Source organism: Notolepis coatsorum (genome assembly GCF_963971535.1).
Source record: "Notolepis coatsorum genome assembly, chromosome: 20".
Classification (NCBI taxonomy): domain Eukaryota; kingdom Metazoa; phylum Chordata; class Actinopteri; order Aulopiformes; family Paralepididae; genus Notolepis; species Notolepis coatsorum.
Genome location: NC_140184.1, coordinates 37156323 through 37180630, shown reverse-complemented (window position 1 = coordinate 37180630; position 24308 = coordinate 37156323). Strand labels below are relative to the sequence as shown.

The 24308-nt window shown below is 42.1% G+C and overlaps 1 protein-coding gene across 1 annotated transcript in view; it reads right to left on the bottom strand.

Annotated features, from left to right (window-relative positions):
* Positions 1–8728: 8728 nt before the first annotated feature.
* LOC311247177 (CD151 antigen-like) overlaps positions 8729–24308 on the bottom strand; it is a 35711-nt gene continuing 20131 nt past the window's right edge. Inside the window, exons 4-8 of the mRNA XM_084337513.1 lie at positions 15892–15966; positions 12563–12667; positions 11675–11833; positions 10570–10656; positions 8729–10459 (exon numbers count right to left, since the gene is read on the bottom strand). Of these exons, the coding sequence (XP_084193639.1) occupies positions 10400–10459; positions 10570–10656; positions 11675–11833; positions 12563–12667; positions 15892–15966 (486 nt within the window). The 3' untranslated portion in view covers positions 8729–10399. The remainder of the gene's footprint in view (positions 10460–10569; positions 10657–11674; positions 11834–12562; positions 12668–15891; positions 15967–24308) is intronic.

Below are 24308 nucleotides of genomic sequence, written 5' to 3'. Positions count from 1 at the left end.
TTCGGATATGGCCTTCCTGAGTTCCTCTAGTGTGATTGGTGTTTCTAACTGTTTAGCATCATCCTCTGAAAGTTTGGGGAGGTTAATTTGATTAAGATATGTGTCCATTTTGTTTTGATCGAAGGTCGTTTCTGATTTATACAAGTTGGAGTAGAATTCTTTGAATGTCGCGTTTATTTCTTTGGTGTCTGTTACAAGTCCTTGTTGTGCTTTAATGGAAGTTATATCTGCAAACTCTTAATCGCGTAGCTAGTAGGTGACTTGGTTTGGAACCTTGAGAGTAATGCTGTTATTTAGTTTTATATAGATTTTTTGTTATTACAAATGTGTTTGTTTTATGGTTGAAATGTTCGCGATAAATAAAGATCAAATCAAATCAAGAGTTTATTCTTATTGATGTCTGTAAGCATATGGGAAAACGAGGTTCAATAATGCTATGGTATACAGCAGGAGAATAATATAGGGTTGGAGACAGACAGGTGTTTATAGATGGCTGTAAGTCTCTGTTGACGTTTGTAAATGTCCATGGTATGCTGATTGAAGCTGAGGTTATTGTCCAGTGTAATTCCACAGTATCTGAAAGACTCCACCACCTCTACCTTCTCTCCTTTGATGGATATACATTTTTTAGATGTTAAGGTGGAGAAAGTTATTGTTGGACCATGTGCTAAAATGTTGATAGGCAGAGAGTCATTGTTGTTATTGAGCAGTGCGAGGATGGCCGTGTCATGTGCATATTTTAAGTAGAGGGTAGTGGATGGACTCTGACAGTCGTTTGTATAGAGGGTGTGGAGAAATGGACTGAATACACACCCATAATGGTGGGTGATAGTGAACTGTTAACCCTTACTGCTTGTGGTCTGTTAGAGAGGAAGTTATGTATCCAGTGGATTAGTGGTGATGGAACCTGGAGGTGTTGTAGCTTCTGGATTGCCTAATGCAGTGTTTCTCAAAGTGGGGGCCCCAGGGGGGGCGCAGAGGCATGACAGGGGGGGCCTTGAGATTTATTTAAAAAAAAAAAAAAAAAATTTGGATTACAGAAAATTATCACTAAAGTGCTATCTGTTGCAGCTGCACTGTTCTCCATGAAAATACCATTTCTCAAAATCTGAAAATCATTATTTAATAAAACACAGAAAAGGATCACCAAGTTACTCTGGATAAAAAAAACCTTTGCAGACAACATTGAGACAAAGCTTCCTGACACATCTCCATCCAAACTCTTGAAAGAACTCTTTGAAATTTCATCTGATACCACCTAGAGAGCTAGTTTCAGAGTGTGGTGCTGAGTACCAAGTATCTCATCTCATGGCCCACCAAGTATCTCATGATGCAGCAGTTAAGGTGTTGATACCATTCAGCACCACATACAGTATCTGTGTGAAGCTGGCTTTTCTTCCATGACAGCTCTGAAAACAAAATATAGGGCCAATTTGAAAGGTCACGATATTGGTGTTATTTCAATAAATTTAAACATGGCCCATTTCATTTTGTTGGAGGGGGGGGGGCCCAAAATATTTTGGTCCGCCAAAGGGGGGCCTGACAGAAAAAGTTTGAGAAGCACTGGCCTAATGGAATTGGATTGTGTTAAAGGCGGAGCTAAAATCAACGGAAAGTCTTGGTGGCGGCTGCTGACGAAATTTTTTGGTGAAGCAAACATTTTTTTTTTTAAACATCCCCCACATGTGTGTGTCAGTGGTGGCTGGTGCATTAAAAAATTGGGGAGGACAGGAGAGATTAAAAAAAAAATTATAAAGAAGTCCGAAATTCAAGCTTTCTACGAGGCATTTATTCATCATATTATTTTTTAGAATATCAAACAGAAGACAGAGTCTGTGCTAACCGAATACAGAAGCCATGTTCGCTGGATTTTGGGGGAAAACAATATCTTTGACCTGTATTGGTCCCCTTGATACATTGTTGGGTATGGCCTATGACACTTGGCCATAGTGCAGGGTCTTGTGAGGTCAAAACTTGCGCGTGCTTCACAGCGAGGACTTTACTGTGACGCTTGCTGACATATGGCTAGGTATGAGTAACGTTACAGAACCACACATAGTCCACACACACCACACAGGTGTCTGCATGCATGATGAAGACGCACATATTGAAATACACATGCTCAGATTAACCCCTCTGATCCAACACTAAAATTCACACACAACAGTCCTATTTACACATAAACACACGGATGAACCAATACCAAACAACAAGTCCACGACCAAACACATCGAGTCTAACATTATTATAGTAGGCAAATGCAACATTATCGCCACCCACCTGATGGTGAAGATATTCTTTTTATTTTTTTAAGCGGTGGGTGAAGTTCGATTTGTGCCTGCAGGCTGCAGCGCCGCCACGCTCCAAATGGTAAACGCAAGAATAGCATGCATGTTGCCATCTATTACGAGTAGGCTATATCTGCAGTGCCGCAACCCCATAGATTTATGCTATTGTCTATTACGGTGAATTAGTGCCCAAATCATTAATCATACATCAAAATAGCCTAATTTTATTATTATACACGATGATGACAATACAGAAAATTACAGAAAAATGAGAAACGCATGGCAAAAATAGCATTTATTATCAGTATTTTAGAGACCCCCCAAAAATCCACAAATCATATTTTCAGGGGGGCTGATGTCTCATATAGGGGAGCCATGGCTCCCCCAGCTCCCCCATGGTTCGCACCCTGACTGCAGCTGTGATGTGTCATTCAACTGCCTTTGTGTGTGTGTGGGGGGGTGAGAGAAAGAGTGACAGAAAGAAAGACATTTAGGATGCTCCCAGAGCTCAAAGCTTATTTACCCCATGTGATCTAACGTTAGCTTAGCTTACATCACAATGATCATCATGTAAGCTAAGCTAACGTTAGCTAACGAAATCAGCTAGCTAACGTTAGCAAGGTTTTACAAACACTTTACTTACTTTTTTAACCTCATCTTTTTTCCTGATCCAGATGCATAAGTCCTCTTCATGTTGCTAGTTTATACTTCGGTCCTAATGTTGGTGCAAAGTTTCATTTCGCCTACAGTGCCTAGCTACACAGTAATGTTACTGACTGTACAGGGCTCTCCAAGCCCTCTCAAAGCATGGGATAGGAAATGGTGTTCTCTGATTGGTCTAAAAAAAAAGTGTCAGAACTGTCAATCATTCAAGCCTCATTCAAATGCATGAGTGAGGCTCGGCTTCACTGGGCACGCACTTAGAACCATTACTGTCCAATCAAAGGTGCTAATTTGCTTCCATTCAATTACATTAGCTAGTGAAGCACTTGAGGAATGTGCCTCACTACTAGCCAATGTAAGTGGTTGGGAGCTGTGTGTGTCACTTGGGGAAACATTTTTTCTTCACTGGCAGTTAAAAAAATATTTAACAGATGAATGAAATGAAATGTTGGCATCTAAAAGTTTTTTTTTATGTAATATGTGTGTTATGTTTTTGTCTATTACTAGTGAAGCACTGCCTCACTAGTAGTCATACAATAACCTCCACTTTCCAGGTGTGTCCAGGTGTTGTAGCAGACAGTGGAGACAGTGCCCTCAACAGCAAAGTGCTACAGAGGGTCATGCAAACAGCCCAGGACATGTGTGATCCCCTCCATCCAGGATATATACAACGGATGGTGTCTGCAAGGCCAGCAGGATTATTTAGGACCCCAGCCACCCGAACCACTCATACATACTCAGGGCCGCCTGGGAGAAATGCGAGGCCCTGTGCGAGATTTAAACGCGAGGCCCCCCCCCTAAAAGGTAAAAAAAATAATAATAATTTATACAGTCAACATATTCTTAAATAATAGCGCTGCCCGAGGCTGGGCATGATTCTGTAATGGGAAATATCTAAGGATAAACGATGAGCCGTTTACAAATCATTCTGAGTCATTATTAATAATAGAAAGGTTTATTAACAATAATAAGAGTTTATTTAACAATAAGAAGAAATGTTATTTCACCGTGGCCACAATGAAAGTTCAGTTTACAGTCAAAGACACATGTTCACACAGTAGCCTCTGGCCATAAAATGACCAAGAGTTCTGTTCAGACATATGTTAAATACACAGTTGTCAGACGTAACATATTATATCAGATATGATGACGAAGGTAAACAAAATGGTTTCTCAGTAACTGGAAGCAAACAACAACTTTGTTATGACTGGGGAGATGTCAGTCCCTTGGAGTCTTCTTAAAGAGACATACACACATTAACCAGTCAACCTGGTCATACTGAGAGTCAAGCTGTATAACATGATATCTCCACACAGATATATAAGAAACATGATAATATATTTCCACGACAATACAGTCAACATATAGCAAGAGAGAGAGCAAGAGAGAGCTCCCGTTCTACAGTCAATATACAGTGTTATCGCTGCACAGACCCGGCAATGCCCCTGACCCTCCACCAGAGTAAGGCCAGAGAGAGAGAGAGAGACACATTGGAAAGAAACAACCCAAAACCAGAGCAAATTGAAATGCTATTTGGCCCTAAACAGAGAGTACACAGTGGCAGAATACCTGAGCACTGTGACTGAAGATCCTTGACTAGGTACAGACTCAGCGAGCACAGCCTAGCCATCGAGAAAGGCCGCCATAGGCAGACCTGGCTCCCAAGCGAAGACAGACCCACTGCACACAAGATGAGGTGGAAACCGAGCTCCACTTCTTAATAACCTGCCCACTATACCAAGACATACTTCCCACAAATTGCAAACACCCAAAGAGACTTTGAAAACATCGACAATAACTCAAAACTCCCATACCTACTGAGAGAAATACAAGAATGTGAAATAAAGCCCATTTGAATTGAAGAGAGAGAGATAGATAGAGCATGTCTGTGTGTTAGAAAGAGAGATAGAGAGAGAGCATGTCTGTTTGTGTGTGTGTGTTAGAGAGAGAGCATGTATATGTGTGTTAGAAAGAGAGAAATATATAGAGAGAGAGCATGTCATTTTGTGTGTTAGAGAGAGATATAGAGCATGTCTGTGTGTTAGAAAGAGAGAGAGAGAGAGAGAGCATGTGTGTGTGTGTGTTAGAGAGAGAGCATGTATGAGAGAGATAAGCAAAGATGAGCCCCTAAAGGATATTCAACTTTTAATGGAAGAACAAAACAGAAGGAAAAGATAACTTCACAAAGGCAACATGAATATACATAGATCCAAAAGGACAAAGATCAACGCTTAAATCCAAAGAGAAGAGGGTCTATACCAGAGAAAACAAAGTAGCAAGGAGCCAATGGCCGACATCAGCTAAATAGGCTAACTGCAAATAGAGTAGCCAGGTACTGACACCAGGCCACACACAGCTTTGGCCAACGCTACCCAAGCTACACAAACGACCAAGACAATTCACACACAGCACATGTCGTATCTCCAAATGTTGTGAAGTAACATGTTTTGCCTGGAAAAAAACATCGTTATTAACAAAACATTCGGGAGGGGAAGGAAGGAAGAGTGGGGTAATGTCCAATGGACATCTTACCTGCACCAAGGAACGCAGGGCGAAAGGCCACAACACAGGTCTCCACGTTGACGAAAGGCCTCTCGCTGGCGGGACAAAAAGAAGCTATGGCCGGAGCCTTGTCATGGTGCAGACCCGACTACATCTTCTGTCAAAGATGATGTCGTAGTCAGAGTGCCAGGGCCTGCTATTCTCACGGCTAATGTCAATGGTCGTAGCACAAGCTAACAGCTAACTCTAGGCTAACTGATAGCATCAAGCTAACGTTCCCAGCCGAGCGAAAACGAGCAGCTAACGTCGTAGCTAAACAGCTAACTGGCTAACAGTTAGCTCAACCCGGCTATCGCTAACCACTAGCTAACGCAGAAGCAAGCTATGCGGCTACCACTGAAAAACTGTACAATGTGAGAAAAGCAATACAGGCCAACACTTCAGACAGCCGCTGTGTTTTCCTCTTCTCATCCGAAGAGAGAAGGGAAGAAGAAGGCAATACACGTCCCACTACAGAGTGGTGTTTACCATAGCGGTGCCGGCAACAAGTCCCTCGCGGACTATAGCCGACTTGAGCATGGAGATATTCTCATAATGAAACACCAAGCTCACCTCCCTCGCACCAGGTGCTGACACCAGGCCACACACCATTAGCTACTACAACAGCTAGCCAGCCCGTTTGGCTCCCGAGAGAGAGAGAGAGAGATATATCCACGGCGGGAATAGAATAGAGTGCATTAAAAACTCACCAAACGTCCAAGAGGATGGAGACAACCGCGTGGAGTTGACGAAGTTCATCTGCCGAATGACCGTCCTCTTCATCTTGGCATAACAATGCTGCACGCGCTCTCTCTAGGTTAGCTAACGCTAGTTAGCCTTTAGCTAAGCTAGCTACTAGCCGACATCATCATGGCTATCCCGACTGAACCACACGTTAGCACTCAATATTATAACGTAGCTAAAGCTAACTAGCTGTCCCTGCCTTTAGCCGGGATGGCTAGCCTGACTGAACTGTCTAACATGCAACAACTTTCATCTTCAGTCCATCTGCCGAATGACCGTCCTCTTCGTTTTGGCTGGCATAACTAAGCATAACCTCCAAAGCTGCACGTGCGAAATAGTCAAACGCAGCTGACGCAAGCCGGCGTACACATGATGTAACCCCTCCCTTCGTTGAAACCAATAGTATGTCTGCTGCAGAGCCCCAGAGCTCCAATAGTGAGTATGTCTGCTGCAGAGCCGCAGAGCCAGGAACATTCTACAAACGTGTCTAATGTGAAATATATAAGCATATAAGCCAAACTAGATTTTAGGTCTGTGATGAAAAAGGGCCTCGCGGGAAGGGGGCCTTGCAAAAAAAAAAAAAAAATATATATATATATATATATATATTTTTTTTTGTGCAAGGCCCCCCTTCCCGCGAGGCCCTGTGCGACCGCACTGCTCGCACACCCCCTGAGGCGGCCCTGTACATACTGATGCTCATACTGATTCTACTCTCACTTTGAACCCAACACAACCATGCTGTGATTATTACAGTGATTATTGTATTGTAATTTTTTTATCATCACTGTGCTGCTAATCTTACACAATTTTTTGTAATTCTTTTTTGTACTACTTTATCAAGTTTCAAGTTCAAGTTGTTTTATTTGTCACGTATAAAGTACATGTACATTAGATTGAAATGCTTGGTTCTGTATGAGCCCATGAGAATGTGCTTCATACAGTAAAAAAGTTTAAAGAATAAAGTCACACTATACAAATATACAAACTAAAGTACAACCTAAAGTACAATGAAGTCAAAATGCAGACAATGAGGTTAGAAAATGCTAACTTTAACTAAATGCTAAAATTAGGTGTGGATGTAGTGCAAATATTTTTGTAATAGATCAAATATGGTGTAGTGTTTAAAGTGTAAAGTGAATGTTAAGGGTGAGTGTTTGTTTAAAGTTAGTGTGTGCAATGAATGTATTTGTATGGGTTAATGTCGCATAGAGTCATTGAGCATCCCGATGGCCTGGGGATAGAAGCTCCTTTCGAGTCTCTTTGTACTGGCCATGAGACTCCGGTAGTGCTTGCCTGACTGCAGCAGTGCAAAGAGGTAGTCGTTTGGATGGTCTTTGACTATTCTCTTAATAGCCTTGGCCCTGCAACGCCTTGTGTAAATGTCCTGGAGAGTGGAAAGCCCTGCTGCTATGTTGATGCTGCTGCTTGGCAGAGGAGCCAATAACTAAATATTTCACTCCTCTATGCTGTGACAGAATACAACAATGATTCTCATTCTGAAACTCATAATCCAACTCATGGAAGGGCCCAAGTGGCTTTCACACTCCATTGAGAAATCAGAGGTATCAAATCAGGAAATTGTCGATTGTTGGTAAATGTGATGGGGTTTGGTCCACAGGTGGTCTGCTTGGTGGCTTCTCCAGTCCTGACTCACTGAAAGGCTTGTTTGTTCATATTTGTGAATTCCTGTACCAATTTATATATTCTCATTTGGCAAACGAGACAGACGCATACACTAGGACGGAGCCTATCAGCAGCCTCAGCAGACTATGTAATCTTTTGCACACACACCACCAGACGTTTTCATTAGAGTGCCCGTCCAGAAGACAAAGCATATTTTGTTGCAATGATGAAAGCCTAGCAAGTGCTGCCACCCTGTGTTTGGATTTAGTAATTGCTATGGACATTGACGTGATGTAGGCCTGAACAAGCCAGTCATTCCTAATATTATCAATGGTCAAATGGCTCATAGGGCCATGAATGTGAACAAGATAATCCTTACGACACCCTGTATTGCTACCATGTAAAAGGTGATACCCTCCCCTTTCTCCAGTTGCTATTGTGGGGTGTATGGCTCACATTTCAGATACACTTCCCCACACAGTAGTTACATAGCGAATAGAATGTTTTGGTTAATAAACTAATGCACCTGTAAGCTGGTGCCAGTTGTATGAGGGCCACTAGCTTGGGCCACAGGGTATTGTCCCTTGATTCTTTTGGGTAACGGCATGACCTGATAGCGGTCAATCAAAGAGCATTTGCTTGATGTCTGATATATTTTTAATAGCTTGGAATTGTTAATCAGTTTAAGTTTAATTATATTTTTACATGAAACAATCCCACTGGCTTTATCAAACTGTTTGGAAAAACATAGCACAGACTCCTCCTCTCCTTATACCACTAATTCCGATAGCTGCCAGTGGTAGCTGAATACATAAATTAAAAGAACTTTGAAATAGAGAATATACAGCATAGGCAAAACATCTTTTGTTGAATAGTTTATTCAAACTAAAAATACTTTATCACAACAAAAACACAGAAATACAGCAGTTTTTTTTAATTAATTTAGTGGTATCTTTGAGGCACACATGGAAAAGAACATACAAGCAGAAAGTAACAATCATCTCCTCCCATTGGTCTGTTAAATACAATAAAATAACATGGTTTATATAAAAACAAACAAACTTCATAAAAAAAAGATTACAAAAAGTTCACAAAGATGTAATCAGCAAATATATGAGAAAGAGTAGTCAGCTTAATACAGTAGGTCCTTTATACAAAGTTACCAGTGACAACTGGCATCAGTAGATAAATCCCTTGTATAAAATGATGACGGCAAATGTTAACTGAAGGCACCTTGTTATGAGTGATATCAGCACAATTGCTAGAATCTGTTGTATTGTTAGTCATAAGAAACGAGACATAATTACATTATACCATGACCTCTCATTCCCTATCGGAACTATGAGTTTAGACAGTCTGGCCAGTTATCCAAGGGTTGCTAGTTTGAAACCCTGTGTCAACAGAGGTAAATAGGTGGAGTCTATATATACGTGGTAGCTAGGGGGTTGCTGGACAGGTGCCAACCTCAACCATAATGCCCTTGAGCAAGACACTTGTGCACCTCTACTATGGTTGATGCTTTGATGCTCTCAAAATGCTGTGTTTAAGGTGAACATTTTGAAACTAATAAATGTTGATAATACAGTCTCCTAACGAGCAGGATGTCTATTGGATGTCGACTATACATGAATGTTCATTAGGCAATAAAGACAGAAAATAATAGCTCATAAGAAAACACCTCACCTGCTACTGAGAAAACATGACAAAATATATATTTTTTTTTTAAATGTCAAAGGGTTTAAGAAGGGCCACTGTAAAACAAATATTTAAAATGCATGACTGGCTATTAAACATGGAAATAAAATGTTGTCGTTATTGTGTTTTTTGTAATGGGCCCAAGAGGTGGGCTATAGCTCATTAAACCATGCTGGTGATTATCTCAACAGAAAAGAGAGGCCGTTCCCACCAGGATTAGCATTTTCTGCCAAATGCAGTTAGTCCACTGATCTTTACGCCACTCCGGGGGGTACCAGCTAGTCTGTTTGCTTTCTGACTGCACAACCATGAACGTATAGATTAAAATATGTTAGATTGGAAGAAAGCTACGAGTTTCCAGCCCAAATGAGGCTGTACCACAACAAAGAAAATCAGTGTGAAAATCAATGGCTTTCTCACAGAACCCTGAACCGGAACATTTGGATGGAAACGCTATTTTGAGTCTTAATTAGTTAAGTTTCCACTATTCCAATTACGTGGAATAAGCACGTAATTTAGTCGTGGAGTCTACAAGGTCCTCATTCCTTCAGGCTGGCAAATTGTGTGTGGTTGTGTCAACATGGTCCTCATTTCAAAAACGACAGAGTGCACCGTAAATCTTACTGTATGTTTCCACCAAACAGGTATCACATCTGAATGTGTTTCCACTCAAACAAGAATTGCATCTGAATGGAAGCGCCTTTATTCCTACCTAGTTTTCCCTCAGCCATTTGCTTGATGGCACATAATTAAAACTAAAGGCTGCTTTGAGTATGGTATGTGGTGGAGAAAAAAAAATAGATTACCTCCCTCATCCACAAACTACTCCATTTCTCCTTCTCTTAATAAGGCTCTGCCTTTAGACTTCGATATAGGCAGCAGGTAAACACCATCCCTATTATCTGGGGGAGAGAGAGAGAAAATAGAAATCACTGAGTGCTTTTCAAAAATTTCAAAAAGGTGTTTGTAAGTATAGTATGCGATTGGTGTGTAAAAGGCAGTCTTGACCTACCTGTACACAGGCAATTCCAACACCCACTGCTCCAATGATCTTCAGGTGGTCCAGGATGAAGTTCTCCAATTTGGTGATGCAGCCACCCTAAAGGAAATTAATACATCAAATACTTGGTTTATGAATTGAATTACTTCAAAAGTGTTTATGTAACATTGAACCCAGGGCGGCTACGTGGCGTAGTGGGCAAGGCGCTCGCCACGAAATCTGGAGACGCTGGGCTCGCCTGTTCGAGCCCAGCGCTCCACATTTGCTTTCAGTTTAGCTGGTCGTCCACAGTAATACACATTGGCCGTATTACGGGGAGGGAAACTGAAGGGTGGGGATCGGGCGTTGTGGACAGCGACTCCTACAGGTCGGTTGGTGCGCCTGTGCAGTAGAATCAGGAAGTGTCGGGGGCAGCGTGAGCCTCCCACGCGTTACTCCTCGCCACTGAGAGATCGAGCTGCGCAGGTGAAAAGATGCGACTGCTGTTACCTCAAGTACCGGAGGGGACTTGTGCTATGTATGACTTAGTCCACATTGCAGCCGGCTTGTGGGAGGCAAGAAACAGCGTTCGTGACAAGGGAGGGTTGAATTGGATGATACGAAATTGGGATGGGAGAAAATATAGAAAAATGGGAGAAAAAGTGGATAAAAAAAAATATTCACATTGAACCCTTGCATTGAAGAACCATATAACTCTGTAAAGTTAGAAATTTGTTTCTCTGAAAACTTCAGTAGAACTTTTAAAGGTTGATAGGTACGTAGAAAAAGACCATGGGCAGACAACAATGGAACAAAGAGTCTTTTTCACTTGCAAATAAAACACAGTATCTATTGAGAACAACATTTTGCTACAAGGACCATCTTCCCAGATTCATCCAACCTGATGAAGGTCCTTGTAACGAAACGTTGTAATCAATAAAATGGAAGTTATATGGTTCTTCGTAGCAGGTATTCATCTATGCTAAAGACTGATGGCTGAGCCATCCATCCCCATGGGCCTCCAAAATCTCCATGGATTCATCTCGACACAGACATGATCAGACTACTGACCCCCCTCTACTGACAGCAGTGCTCAGCCCACTCCCCGTACACCACAGAGGTGATGCGTGCCACTCACCTCCACCTTGTAAATGTTGGAGGGGTGGTCCCTGTGGCCGCAGCCCTCGGTGGGACTCTTACAGCAGCTGTCTGGCACCATCCTGCCCTTCGCCTCGCTGGAGCGGATCCAGGCGCTCTCTGCCCAGTCGGACGAGCTGTTGCTGCCACAGCACTTGAACTGGCAAGAGGGATAGGGAGTCACCCATTTCAAATATAATTAGCAAAAGAAAAGCGGAAGGCAGACAGTGTATAAGTAACAAGGGAAGAGGGGAAGAGCTCATCTTTGCTTTAACAGAATTAACAATGATGTGTTTTTCTAGTTCATGGTTGAGTGTGTAATGTTGTTTGTTCTAGTTTTTAGAAGATGTACAAGGCATATTACTGGATGTAACAAGGGAAGATGAGCTTCTTTGTTTAACAAAATCAACAAATGTGTGTTTTGAGCATGTCATTTGTTCTACGGTTTAGAAGATGTACATTATTGATAATTTCAGATGTTTTTTTTAAAGATTTTTTTTTACAAAGAAGCCCTTCCTTCCTTTTGTTACTACTTGAAATCACTTCAAATGTGCAAGGGACTACAGCATAAATACTTAACCTCATCATGAACACAATGTCATATCCAGTGGAGGATTTATTCCGTTTTATAGAGTGAATGTCATGGAGGCAAATTGGCGTCATCCTTCCTGATCCCATCAAACCTACACTCAACACAGGCTGTAACCTAACAGCTAATCCTCATTTTACATTTCACTAGTCAACACAGGCTGTAACCTAACAGCTAATCATCATTTTACATTTCACTAGTCAACACAGGCTGTAACCTAACAGCTAATCCTCATTTTACATTTCACTATTTTGTGGGAACAGGGAATTTCTTCCTCCTCTTCAGATGTGTGGGTCTTACCTCCTGCTGCAGTTTATTCACAGCTCTGGTGACATGCTCCTGCTCTTTCTGCTGGTACTTCTGCACCATAGTCTCCCTCAGGGTCGTCTTCAGCTCCTCATTTAGCTGTTTAATCACAACACACACACCGGTTATAGAGTTATAGACTGGGAATGCATAGTTATAGATCAAACTATTTGATCTGGTTCCTTTATATTATGGGACTATCATCCTCATCATCATTTTGATCAAACTGTAGACCAATCAAAAAGCAAATATTGGATGGAGGATAATGGCACAGATATTGCAGCATCAACTGTATGAGTAGGATCAGCTACGATTGATTCTGTGAACGTCAAGTATATTATTCATTATACTTGACATGAGGATCAGATTACCCACATACACAAGCATGTATACACACACGTTCACACGCACACACTGACATGTGTATATACACACACACACACAACTCTCCCCTTACAGCTACTCTTGACAGGAAATCTCAAGGAGATCAGTAGTAGATCACATGAGGGTGTTGATGCTGGGGGAGCCAGAGGAAGTGAAGGTTTGTTCCCTATAAGAGTGGCAGAATACCACCACCGGGGGAATGGGAGATCTGGGGGCTCTGTTTCTATGGCAACACGCCAGCTGGGAAACCACTGTAATTCAAAGCGTAAAAGGAGAGATCAAGAGAATGAATGAGGGGGAGATGGAGAGAGATGGGAGGTGAGGGAAAGAGAGAGGATAAGCTTTCCTTTTACCTGTAGTCAGCGTGGGAAACGTCAGGCAGTGAGATGAAAACAGCAGAGAGCCAGGTGATAATAACTCAGTTATAACAGCAGATGGAAGCAGCACACGCCAGGCAGGCAGGTGGAGTATAGTGAACAGGACCATTACAGCCACACAGTACTGGCTGCATTATTCACGTCTGAGGCACAGCCCCAGTCCCAGTCTCCTCTCATGCGATTAATGAAATGTAACTATACAAAGAGCAGAGACATGGCTGTAGAACAAGCAGAGCGAGAAGAGATTATGAAGAACGAAGAGGATGGTATACTGTAGGCAGGACATGCAGAACAGTGTATTATGCGAGAGAACAAGAGCAGGAGAGCAGTGAGAAAGAAAACATACAGAGAGAGGAAAGAGGGACTTTGAAAATGAGAAACTGATAATAGCCCATGAGAGAGAGAGAGAGAGAGAGAGAGAGAGAGAGAGAGAGAGAGAGAGAGAGAGAGAGAGAGAGAGACACACACACACACACGTACGCACATCCTCACCGACACTGAACTAAAAGCCACTTGCTTGCTTGAGTAAGAAAGAAAGCATTGGCCGACTGTACTTCTCCTGTACTTTATTCTTATCTTTATTCTCCAGTGCTTTATTCTTATCTTCATTCTCCTGTGCCCACACCAGCAACATGAAACAACATTTCACCAAAAATAAGGGTGGACAAAACATTGTTTATTTGAATTGGTATGTGGACATAAAAGCACAGGAGAAGCAGTTTACAGTATATGGATGCTTCTAGATATAGATACTGTCATGCCTGTTGTCACTAAGGAGAAACATCTATATCTGTGACATGGATTCATAGCACTGAGACACGCTGCACACGTTTTGAATCCAGTGGGCTCCTAATCCAGACAAATACTCCTGGCACATCTCAATAAGCAGACATAGTATCATGCCAGACACAGAGGGATCCTACTAAACTTTTCTCTTTTCCGTTTTCCTACCATATCTTCTTACCAGATTTTCCCTCCTTACACCTCATGTCTTGTTAAAGACCTAATTGGATAACGGCTATTTGACAATTTTATTTTTCCCAAACTCCTTCTGCTATTTGAAATGTGAACTGGGGTAGCCAGTCCTGTCATTCTGCTGTTTGAAATGTGAACTGGGGTAGCCAGTCTTGTCATTCTGCAGTTTGAAATGTGAACTGGGGTAGCCAGTCTTGTCATTCTGCAGTTTGAAATGTGAACTGGGGTAGCCAGTCTTGTCATTCTGCAGTTTGAAATGTGAACTGGGGTAGCCAGTCTTGTCATTCTGCTGTTTGAAATGTGAACTGGGGTAGCCAGTCTTGTCATTCTGCAGTTTGAAATGTGAACTGGGGTAGCCAGTCTTGTCATTCTGCAGTTTGAAATGTGAACTGGGGTAGCCAGTCTTGCTGCAGTTGACCCTTTGTGTGTAAAACTCAGAACCCTAGGCCAAACCGAAGCTCAACATGTCTTGTAAAATACATTAAAAGGACATACATGGTGGTCAATGGTGAAATATCTTTGGAAAAATTAGGCTGGGGATACAGGAGGAGCCTAGCTGTTCACACCAGAAGCCATTTCTCTACGCCAGTCAATGAGAGATTCTGCTCCAATCACATGTAGAGGTGGCTCCCGGAGAAAATAGACCAGACGCCAAAACGATCTCAGAAGATTACGAGCCGGCTGTTTCCATGCGGCGACGCGGCTGGTATGAAGGGGCCAATCAGTTAACATGGACACCGAAAGGAAACTGCTCTCCCGGGTGCTTCAGCGTCCGCGTCTCTGGTGTCACACTACATGTGTGGATGTATAGCCATGTGTGTATGGATAGGGAGGTGTACTCTGACACTTTAGTTTCCCGTGCGGTCCACCCGTATAGGGATTTATCATTGGGAAAATGTATTATCGGCTATTGTAATAATTCATGAACATTGGCAAGCTTTCCATTTTTGCACAAAATGAGTTCCCTTCCATCACTAACATTGTTTAAGCATTTTTGGTTGAAATAAAATTATACGTAATTATTTTACGATTAATTGCAAATTGTTTTATGTTGAGCTATAGATTGTGGATGAATACACACAGAAAGGTACACCATGCCAATGTTCGTGCTTCATTTGTTTTAAACTAGACGATTTAGAAATGTGTCCATTGGAAATACATTGCAATTTCAAGCGAGGTGGACCGGCCGGAAACAACAATGACGTAACCACTACACCTCCCTATAGCCGTGTGTGGATGTATAGCCGTGTGTGGATGTATAGCCTAATGGTTTTCAAACCTTTTTCCAGGGCTCATGTTTTCAGAATAAATAGTCTTATGATTCAAAGCTGGTTTGGCATGTTATTGTTTAGGCTAAAGGACAGCATGTATTATGCTACGACTATGTGCCCCCCCCCACCCCAACAGACTTGACAGGGCTTTGGCTTCATGAGAGAATCATCCGAGGATCCATTGTAATCTTCCCAAGACCCACATGAGGGTCCCTGACCCACACTTTGAGAAACACTGGTATAGCCCACAAAGCAAATCCCTTCTAGTCTCATCCCAGGGGCATTAGGTGCTATTATCAGACAGTGTGGACGTTACCTGCTGGTAGTAGATGTAGGCCAGGACACCAGCCAGGATCTCAAGCAGGAAGATACACAGCAACAGGACAAAGTACTGAGGAACAGAGAAAGAAAGAAAGAAAGAAAGAAAGAAAGAAAGAAAGAAAGAAAGAAAGAAAGAAAGAAAGAAAGAAAGAAAGAAAGAAAGAAAGAAAGAAAGAAAGAAAGAAAAAGAGAGGAGATTACAATAGAGGCAAAAATACAAGAGACGGATTGACTTTAAAGTTACATTTTGGATAAATTCAAGTCACACAGAACCATCATTGATCAATTAAATAAAATGGAAATGTGCACAAAACATCATGTGAAATGCTGCTATAAACTGAGCATGAGTTTAATTCACTTTGGTTATCCTTCTTCAATATACCAATAGAGAATGGATCTTTCCATGAAAGGTTTGCATAGCCTTTAGTACAGAAATAAAAACATTTAGAAACTGTTTTCTAATCTATTTCCCACATGTTTGTTTTGGTTTTACATGTCCTGCTGCTTTCATTGATCTTTCTAATAATAGCAGTGCAGCAGCCTACTTGTCTTGTCATTGATTACTTTGTTGATGCTTCAAACAAAAGGGTGAAAGTGCCACAGTGTCAGCAGTCCCTTCAGTTTAGAAATGGTCCCCCCTTTTCACAAGGTGAAGTCAGGGCAGAAGCTAAGTAAATGGTCCCAAAAAACTATGAATAACTCAATCTGAAAGCCCAACTCAGATAGTAATATCAAAATATAAGGTGCAGATCCAGACAGCGACTCATCCTATTTGACGCCGAAAGCCATCCATGAAGCCCAGGTTGTATGGACTGATGTGGTTAATACCGGGGTAGATTTTCCTGTCACAATTGCCATGTTTGCTTTGATCATAGACACCCAAATGATCACAAAAGTAACATAGCTAGCTAGCAGTGTGTACCTACTGTAGATAATTCTTCCGAAACGAAAGGATATCACACTGTGTACCCTGTACCACGTGAGTGTAACTGGCCCAGAGAGAGGCCAGAGATGGAAAAATAACTGGAAAAATAACTCGCTGATGCCCTCTTGTGGCAGAGGGATACAACATACATGTCCATGATTGAGAATACATACTGTAGGGTGGAGACTGGATATGATATAAAATATGTCAACCAATTGATTGGTCAGAAAATCTGCTGTGAAAATTCATGACGCTTAGAGAGAGAGAAACCTGTTGACTGTAGCGACCCAATGACCGTTCCTCTAGTGCCACCATGTGGATTTATACCCCTGGGTCTGTGGCAACTCAACTACCCAGTAAGATGTTGCATGTGAAAGTAACAGCAAAGTTGGGAGATTGTGAGGCCTTGACAGAGGTTTAAATTCTACCGACTGCATTCTTATAGTTGATAATGTGATATTTTTTTACTTTGGTCTGCCTTGTACATTACCATGTACCTGCATAATGAGAGAAATCTCACTATATGGTTGAAATTAACACTGGTTGAAATTGGCGATTTTGGCTGGATAGGAAAAATCATTAGATATCATATTTTACCTCTACACCTACTGTAGTTTCATAAAAACATATAAAGCAGTCATCAAAAGAAACTATAAAAAAAATACTTCAACTAGCCATTTTCTCAAAATGATATATTCCCTTGCTTGACGCAAAATACTTTTCATGTTAACTTGTAAATACTGCCACCAAATTTGACATGGTACTTCTTAACTAAAAAGCGGGTAATTAACAAAAAACGTTAACCCCTTCACTGCCGCTATACCAAATTGTTAACCCTTTCACTGCCACACTACAGAAGGTAGTGTGGCAGTGAAAGGGTTAATATATTTGGTAATTTCCATTTTATGGGGTATGCAAACATATTTTCACCAGATACATAATTCTTTTTTAATAACTCATGATAGAATTTTTTTTTAAACCCTCTGGAAATGACAAACTACCGTACTTTTCGCACTATAAGCCGCACCTGACTATAAGCCGCAGCAGCTAAATTCAATGATGTGTACATATATAAGCCGCACTGGACTATAAGCCGCAGGTGTTTTAATGTTTAATTACCATATGTAATTAGCATTGGGACACAATACTGTCGGACAAATAACAAGAATTAACTCATTTACAAGTTGTATTAAGTTTAGCAAATAAGGGAACAGATAAATAACATTTCAATGCAGTCAAAAAAGCCATATTTAGATTTTAACATTTTCGGGTTTGGTCACGTCGAGTCACATATAAGCCGCACCGTTATATAAGCCGCAGGGTCGAAAAATGGGGGAAAAAGCCGCGGCTTATAGTCCGAAAAGTACGGTATTTTGTTATTCATCACATTGAAAAAATTAGCTCAGATTTAATCCACGGAGAACAAAAACTTTCCAACATGTACATTTTGTAATGAAATATTAGCTCATTTGAGTATGATAATAACAAAAGATATAAAACGAAAACAAAAAATGCAAACAATGTGCAATACCAAGCCGGACTCTTGCCTAGAGATCGCTGTGTGATGGCATCACAGATTCTCACTTTAATGAAGTCAGGCACAACACATTCAGACAGCCAATGCGTCACCTCACCATCTAAAGCAAAGTTTTATGTCCAGAGTAGATCAGAAATATTAGATTTGGAAGCAGACACGTCAGAGTTTGGTATCGGAGGTGGGTCTGCTAGTTCCTTCAGAATTACAGACAAGGAGAGATATAATCAGGGGGAAACCTTGACCTAATTCCTGTGACTCACCGATATCAGGGAGAGGAAATCAGCACAGTTAAGTGGACGCGCTCTTTGATTTGATAGCTGGAGCAGATTACATCTCGAGGCTCAGAGCAGAGACCCTGAACAGACTGTTAAATACATTGTGATGAGGCTCGAGGTGAAGAGGGTCGAGTAGGAAACCGGTGAGAGAAGATACACACCAGCTTGCACACACACTCATGCATGAATAACAATAATAACAATGGGCCTCATTCAATCACGAAGCGATATAAGAACAGATTTCGTTCTTAACACTTTGTATGCCACTCACGGCTATTCTCGGGTTTACGCCCCGACCGTTGAATGCCACGTCACGAGTATTCTCGGTGTTTTTTTATTAATTTTTTTATTGGCGATCTGAAATCATATTGCATCACGCGAGCCTACCATTGGAGATCCAGGGACCGCCGGCGCTCAGATGTGAAAAAAGCACCCCCTATCGTCTCCCAGATGGTAAATCACCCTTTTGGAATGGACTCAATGAAAGTGAATGGGAGAACGGATTTCTGACTCCACATTTTACTTCTCACTAGGGATGCCCCCCGGACCCCGGTTTTAAACGGGAACCGGTACTATATTAGAAAATACCGGAGTATTTATAAGCTCCGACGTCCTCGGTACTGCTATCGATACTCTAGAGAAATTATTATTATTATTATTATTATTATTATTTAAAAGTTGCGAACGATCTCTCCTCTCTCTGTCTCTGCACGAGAAGCAGCGAGTCATTATTACACACACTCCTCGCGAGTCGCGCTACACATACATACGGGTACTCCTTAATGAAAGCGCTGTCAATAGTATGCAGCTGCAGCACGTCAGACAGCAGCGCTTACAAGCCCCGCACATACAAGCCCCGCACACCTGATGTGCTGCAGCTGGAAGCATCTCAGCGCTGTCTCCGTGCCGACGCGCGCTGCACACAGACACAGACAGCTCTGCATGGACTGAGTCGTGATGGCGGATAGAGCGAAGCGTTCACAAGTGCAACAAAACATTTGCCAGTAAGGGTGGCAATACGAGCAATCTATCAAAACATTTGTTTGCAAAACACTATATTAGTGTGCAGAAATGCGCCGTATTCGACTGCCTTGCGCGCAGTGGTCCATCTGCATCCACGTCCACTGCAGCCGGTAAGCCAAGATACGGAGTTTCCTAGGCTAATAACGAATTATTACAAATAGGCTAATAAACAAAATAATTGTTTAGCTACAAATACTACAATCTAAAAACTTTTTATAGATCGTCAAGCTGAGGTCAGCCACCAATGTGTCCCAGGCCAGTGAGCCCACCACACATCCTCCCTCTACCTCCACCACCCAAAGTCCTTTCTCCCTAGCAGCTAGAGGAAAGATGACAGAGGATAGGGTGAACGAGTGTCACAGGGCTGTGACAAAGTTTGTTGTCAAAGGCCTGCACCCGTTCTCTACAGTGGAGTCCAAGGACTTTAGGTAACAACTAATCATTCAGTGTATATCGTTTTTTTTGTATACATAGTTGTCTAACTTGTCTGTTGTTGTTATAAGTTATTATTGAAGCAGCTATTCCCACCACTCCACACACATTTACAATAATTCAATCATTTCTAATCTTTACTGTAGGGAGATGACCAATGCTCTCAACTGCAAATATAAAAATCATAAAAAAATTATCAAAAAGAACCGATAAGAGTATCGATAAAGTACCGAACCGTTAAGCAGTATCGATAGGAGTAGTAGTATCGATAAAATCCTAACGATACCCATCCCTACTTCTCACCCATGCAGCCGGAGTTACCAGAGTTCATTCTGGAGCCTCTGAGCCACGGCGAATATGGGTTATACTGTACACACGATGGATCAATACATTTATCGATTTTTTCGAATGGCGTTCGGAAATTGGAATAAACCATTTGGATACCATCTGACCTCAGGTAAGGAATCTATGTTATCAGTGTTAGGATAATCAGACTCGTTTTCACGGATATATAAGCGGTTATGCGATATGTGATATGGCTGTTTTGACTGTAAAAGCCATGAGGAAATAAGAGCAGCGATTATCAGCGCACGGCACGAGCGTGCGCACACATATACTATCGATCATCTAGCGTTTATTTGAAAACAATTCATAAATAGGCCGACAAATGACAACGTTCTGGAATATTCCAGTAAAAAGCGATTATCATAGGCATGGGTTGTTTTTTCCCCGAAAACTGGTGATTTTCAAAATGCTATCAAACGGAAATGAAGCGATAAAAATACAATCTGCCTTGACAATGTTGACTGGAAAATGATTATTTGATAAGCGACGGGCAGATTAGACACATAGCCATAATTTAAAACATAGATTAGGCGATATTAACGTTAACATTGGCCGTGGATGGTGGCATTCAACGGGGTAAATAGGAAAACACGGCCGGCACTGAAAGTGTTAATAACTAGCATTTCTTCTTATTTTATTCTTACCTGGGATTCAGCAATGTTTTTTTATTTTTGCTTTTCTCTTAGGCAAGACCAAATTCTAAGAGTGGTCGAGAGCACTCTTACCCAGATGAAACATTTAATAACAACCATTCATAATAACACATCAGATTTATATAGCGCTTTTCCTAATGCTCAAAGAAACTTTACAAAACAAACAATAGAAATACAGTTTTAGTAGAGAAAATTAAAAAAATATATAAAACGGTGAGAGAGGGAGGAGTTCATGGGTTGAAAGCAAACCATTGGTCAATTGCCCCCAAATAAGACTTTATAAACCCAGAACTTTTCAATCGTTTTTTTATTTTTTTTATTCACTTTTTCTCCTCCTTTTTCTATTTCTTTCTCCCATCCCAATTTAGCCGTGCCAATTCTCCCCTCCCCTGTCTTGATCGTTGCTCGCATGTGCCCCCCACTGGCCGGTTGTAGGGAGGATAGAAGCCCATCACATTTCCCCTCCGATACATGTGGAGGCAGCCAGTCACATCTTTTCACCTGCCAGCGCGGACTCTCATTTGGCGAGGAGTAACGTGTAGGAGGCTCACACTGCCCCCGCCATTTTCCTGTCTCTGCTGTGCAGGCGCCCCAACAGACCTGTAGGAGTCGCTGTTTACAACGTCCAGATTACCACCCATCGACTTCCCACCCGCTAACTCTGACAATTGAGTTAGTATGACGGCCGGCCCAAGCCAGAGGCAACGCCGACAGCCGGATTCGATACCAGTGTCTCTTGCGTTGGTGACGAGCGCAATGTCCGCTGCGCCACCCAGCCGCCCAACTTTTCAATAATTATTATAACTTAGTGCGTGCGTTCTGCTTCTGAAATGGATTATATATTGCTGTTAGAACAGTTAGATGCTCTGGCCGCCCAGGGTGTATGCATAGAACGCATATTTACAACCTCTCCTCTCCTCTCCTCTCCTCTCCTCTCCTCTCCTCTCCTCTCCTCTGCTCCACACCTACAAGTTCTGAGCGCACTCTGGGTTTTAGCCACAGGGACCTTTCAGAGAGCGATGACTGGGTGACAGATCCGGTATTTCCCAACCTACTGCGCGATTGGCTCTTGACAAGCGTGCAGTCGTTCAGTATTGACAAAGCCTACTGCTAACACTGCTGGAACGATTTATTTCACACTATACAGTATAGTGTATACGTATAAATCTTTATTTGTCATCAGATTAACACACACACACGCGATGAGCGACCCACAGGAACACACACAAACACATGCACCGAGTCGTGAGACGCGTGTGTGTGTCATTTTGAGATCAGTCGCAAATCGCTTCCTGTTGAATGGATCAGACAGGGATCAGATGCCGAACCTCGGCTGTTACACACGCCTCATTCGCCTTATAAGGAGCTGGTGGGCGTGTCTGTATGCAAATTCATTGAGCGCAAATGCGCATTTCAGTTTAAGAACAGGTGGGATTCATCAACGCTATTCAATGATAGCGTTAAAAACGCATAATCTATGTTTTAAATTATGGCTATGTGTCTAATCTGCCTGTCGTTTATCAATGACTTGTTTGCAGTCAACATTGTCGAAACGGATTGTTTTTTTATCGGTTCATTTTCGTTTTATAGCATTTTGAAAACGGAGACGGAGTACCTATATGGCTGTTGTATATGATGACAAGACAGAGAACCTATATGGCTGTTGTATATGATGACTGAGACAGAGTACCTATATGGCTGTTGTATATGATGACTGAGACAGAGTACCTATATGGCTGTTGTATATGATGACTGAGACAGAGAACCTATATGGCTGTTGTATATGATGACTGAGACAGATAATCTATATGGCTGTTGTATATGATGACTGAGACAGAGAACCTATATGGCTGTTGTATATGATGACTGAGACAGAGTACCTATATGGCTGTTGTATATGATGACTGAGACAGAGAACCTATATGGCTGTTGTATATGATGACTGAGACAGAGAACCTATATGGCTGTTGTATATGGTTAGACAGATGACCTATATGGCTGTTGTATATAGTTAGACAGAGAACCTATATGGCTGTTGTATATGGTTAGACACAGGGAACCTGAATCATGGCTGTTGTATATGGTGACAGACAGAGAACCTACTCCACTCAACACTACTCTCACTGGTCAACTTACTCACACATAGGCCTACTCTCATTCTCTCACGCACACACACACTTTCAGACATGCAATCAAATTGACTCCCTCACCCTCTCTCATACATATACACACTCCCTCCTGCTCAATCTCTGACACACACAAACACACACTCCCTCCTGCTCTCTCTCTGACACACACACACACACCACTCTCCCCATATAACCTCCCTTTTCTTTTTAAACGTTTTCCTATATCTCACTAGCCTCTCTCCCTCCTGACTTCCATTCCTCCAACGTGATTCATCGCTCTAATCTTAACTCCGTGGGATGCACTCTGCATTCCAAAACACACATACACATGTACACGCACACACGGTTATGAAAACTGAATTATAGTGTGAATGCTAAGCTATAGATCAAATAAAGGCGGCTACGTGGCGTAGTGGGCAAGGCGCTCGCCACAAAATGCTGGAGACGCTGGGCTCGTCAGTTCGAGCCCAGCGCTCCACATTTGCTTTCAGTTTAGCTGGTCGTCCGTACTAATACACATTGGCCGTATTAGGGGGTGGGAAACTGATGGGTGGGGATCGGGCATTGTGGACAGCGACTCCTACAGGTCGGTTGGTGTGCCTGCGCAGTAGAATCAGGAAGTGTCGGGGGCAGCGTGAGCCTCCCACGCGTTACTCCTCGCCACTGAGAGATCGAGCTGCGCAGGTGAAAAGATGCGACTGCTGTTACCTCAAGTACCGGAGGGGACTTGTGCTATGTATGACTTAGTCCACATTGCAGCCGGCTTGTGGGAGGCAAGAAACAGCGTCCGTGACAGGGGAGGGTTGAATTGGATGATACGAAATTGGGATGGGAGAAAATATAGAAAAATGGGAGAAAAAGTGGATAAAAAAAAAGAAGCTATAGATCAAATAAGTTGATCTAGTTTCTTTAAATAATGGGACCATTTCCTCAGTAGTCAAGCAACCCTTAGCATGTATGCATGCTCGCATACTCACACATGCATAATAAGGACAACTCCTCATAACTCACAACTTTATTTCGGTTTATCAGCCAGCAGCTGGTAATGGGTTTGATGGAGTGAGAGTAAATGTCAAGATCCTTATTATTTATT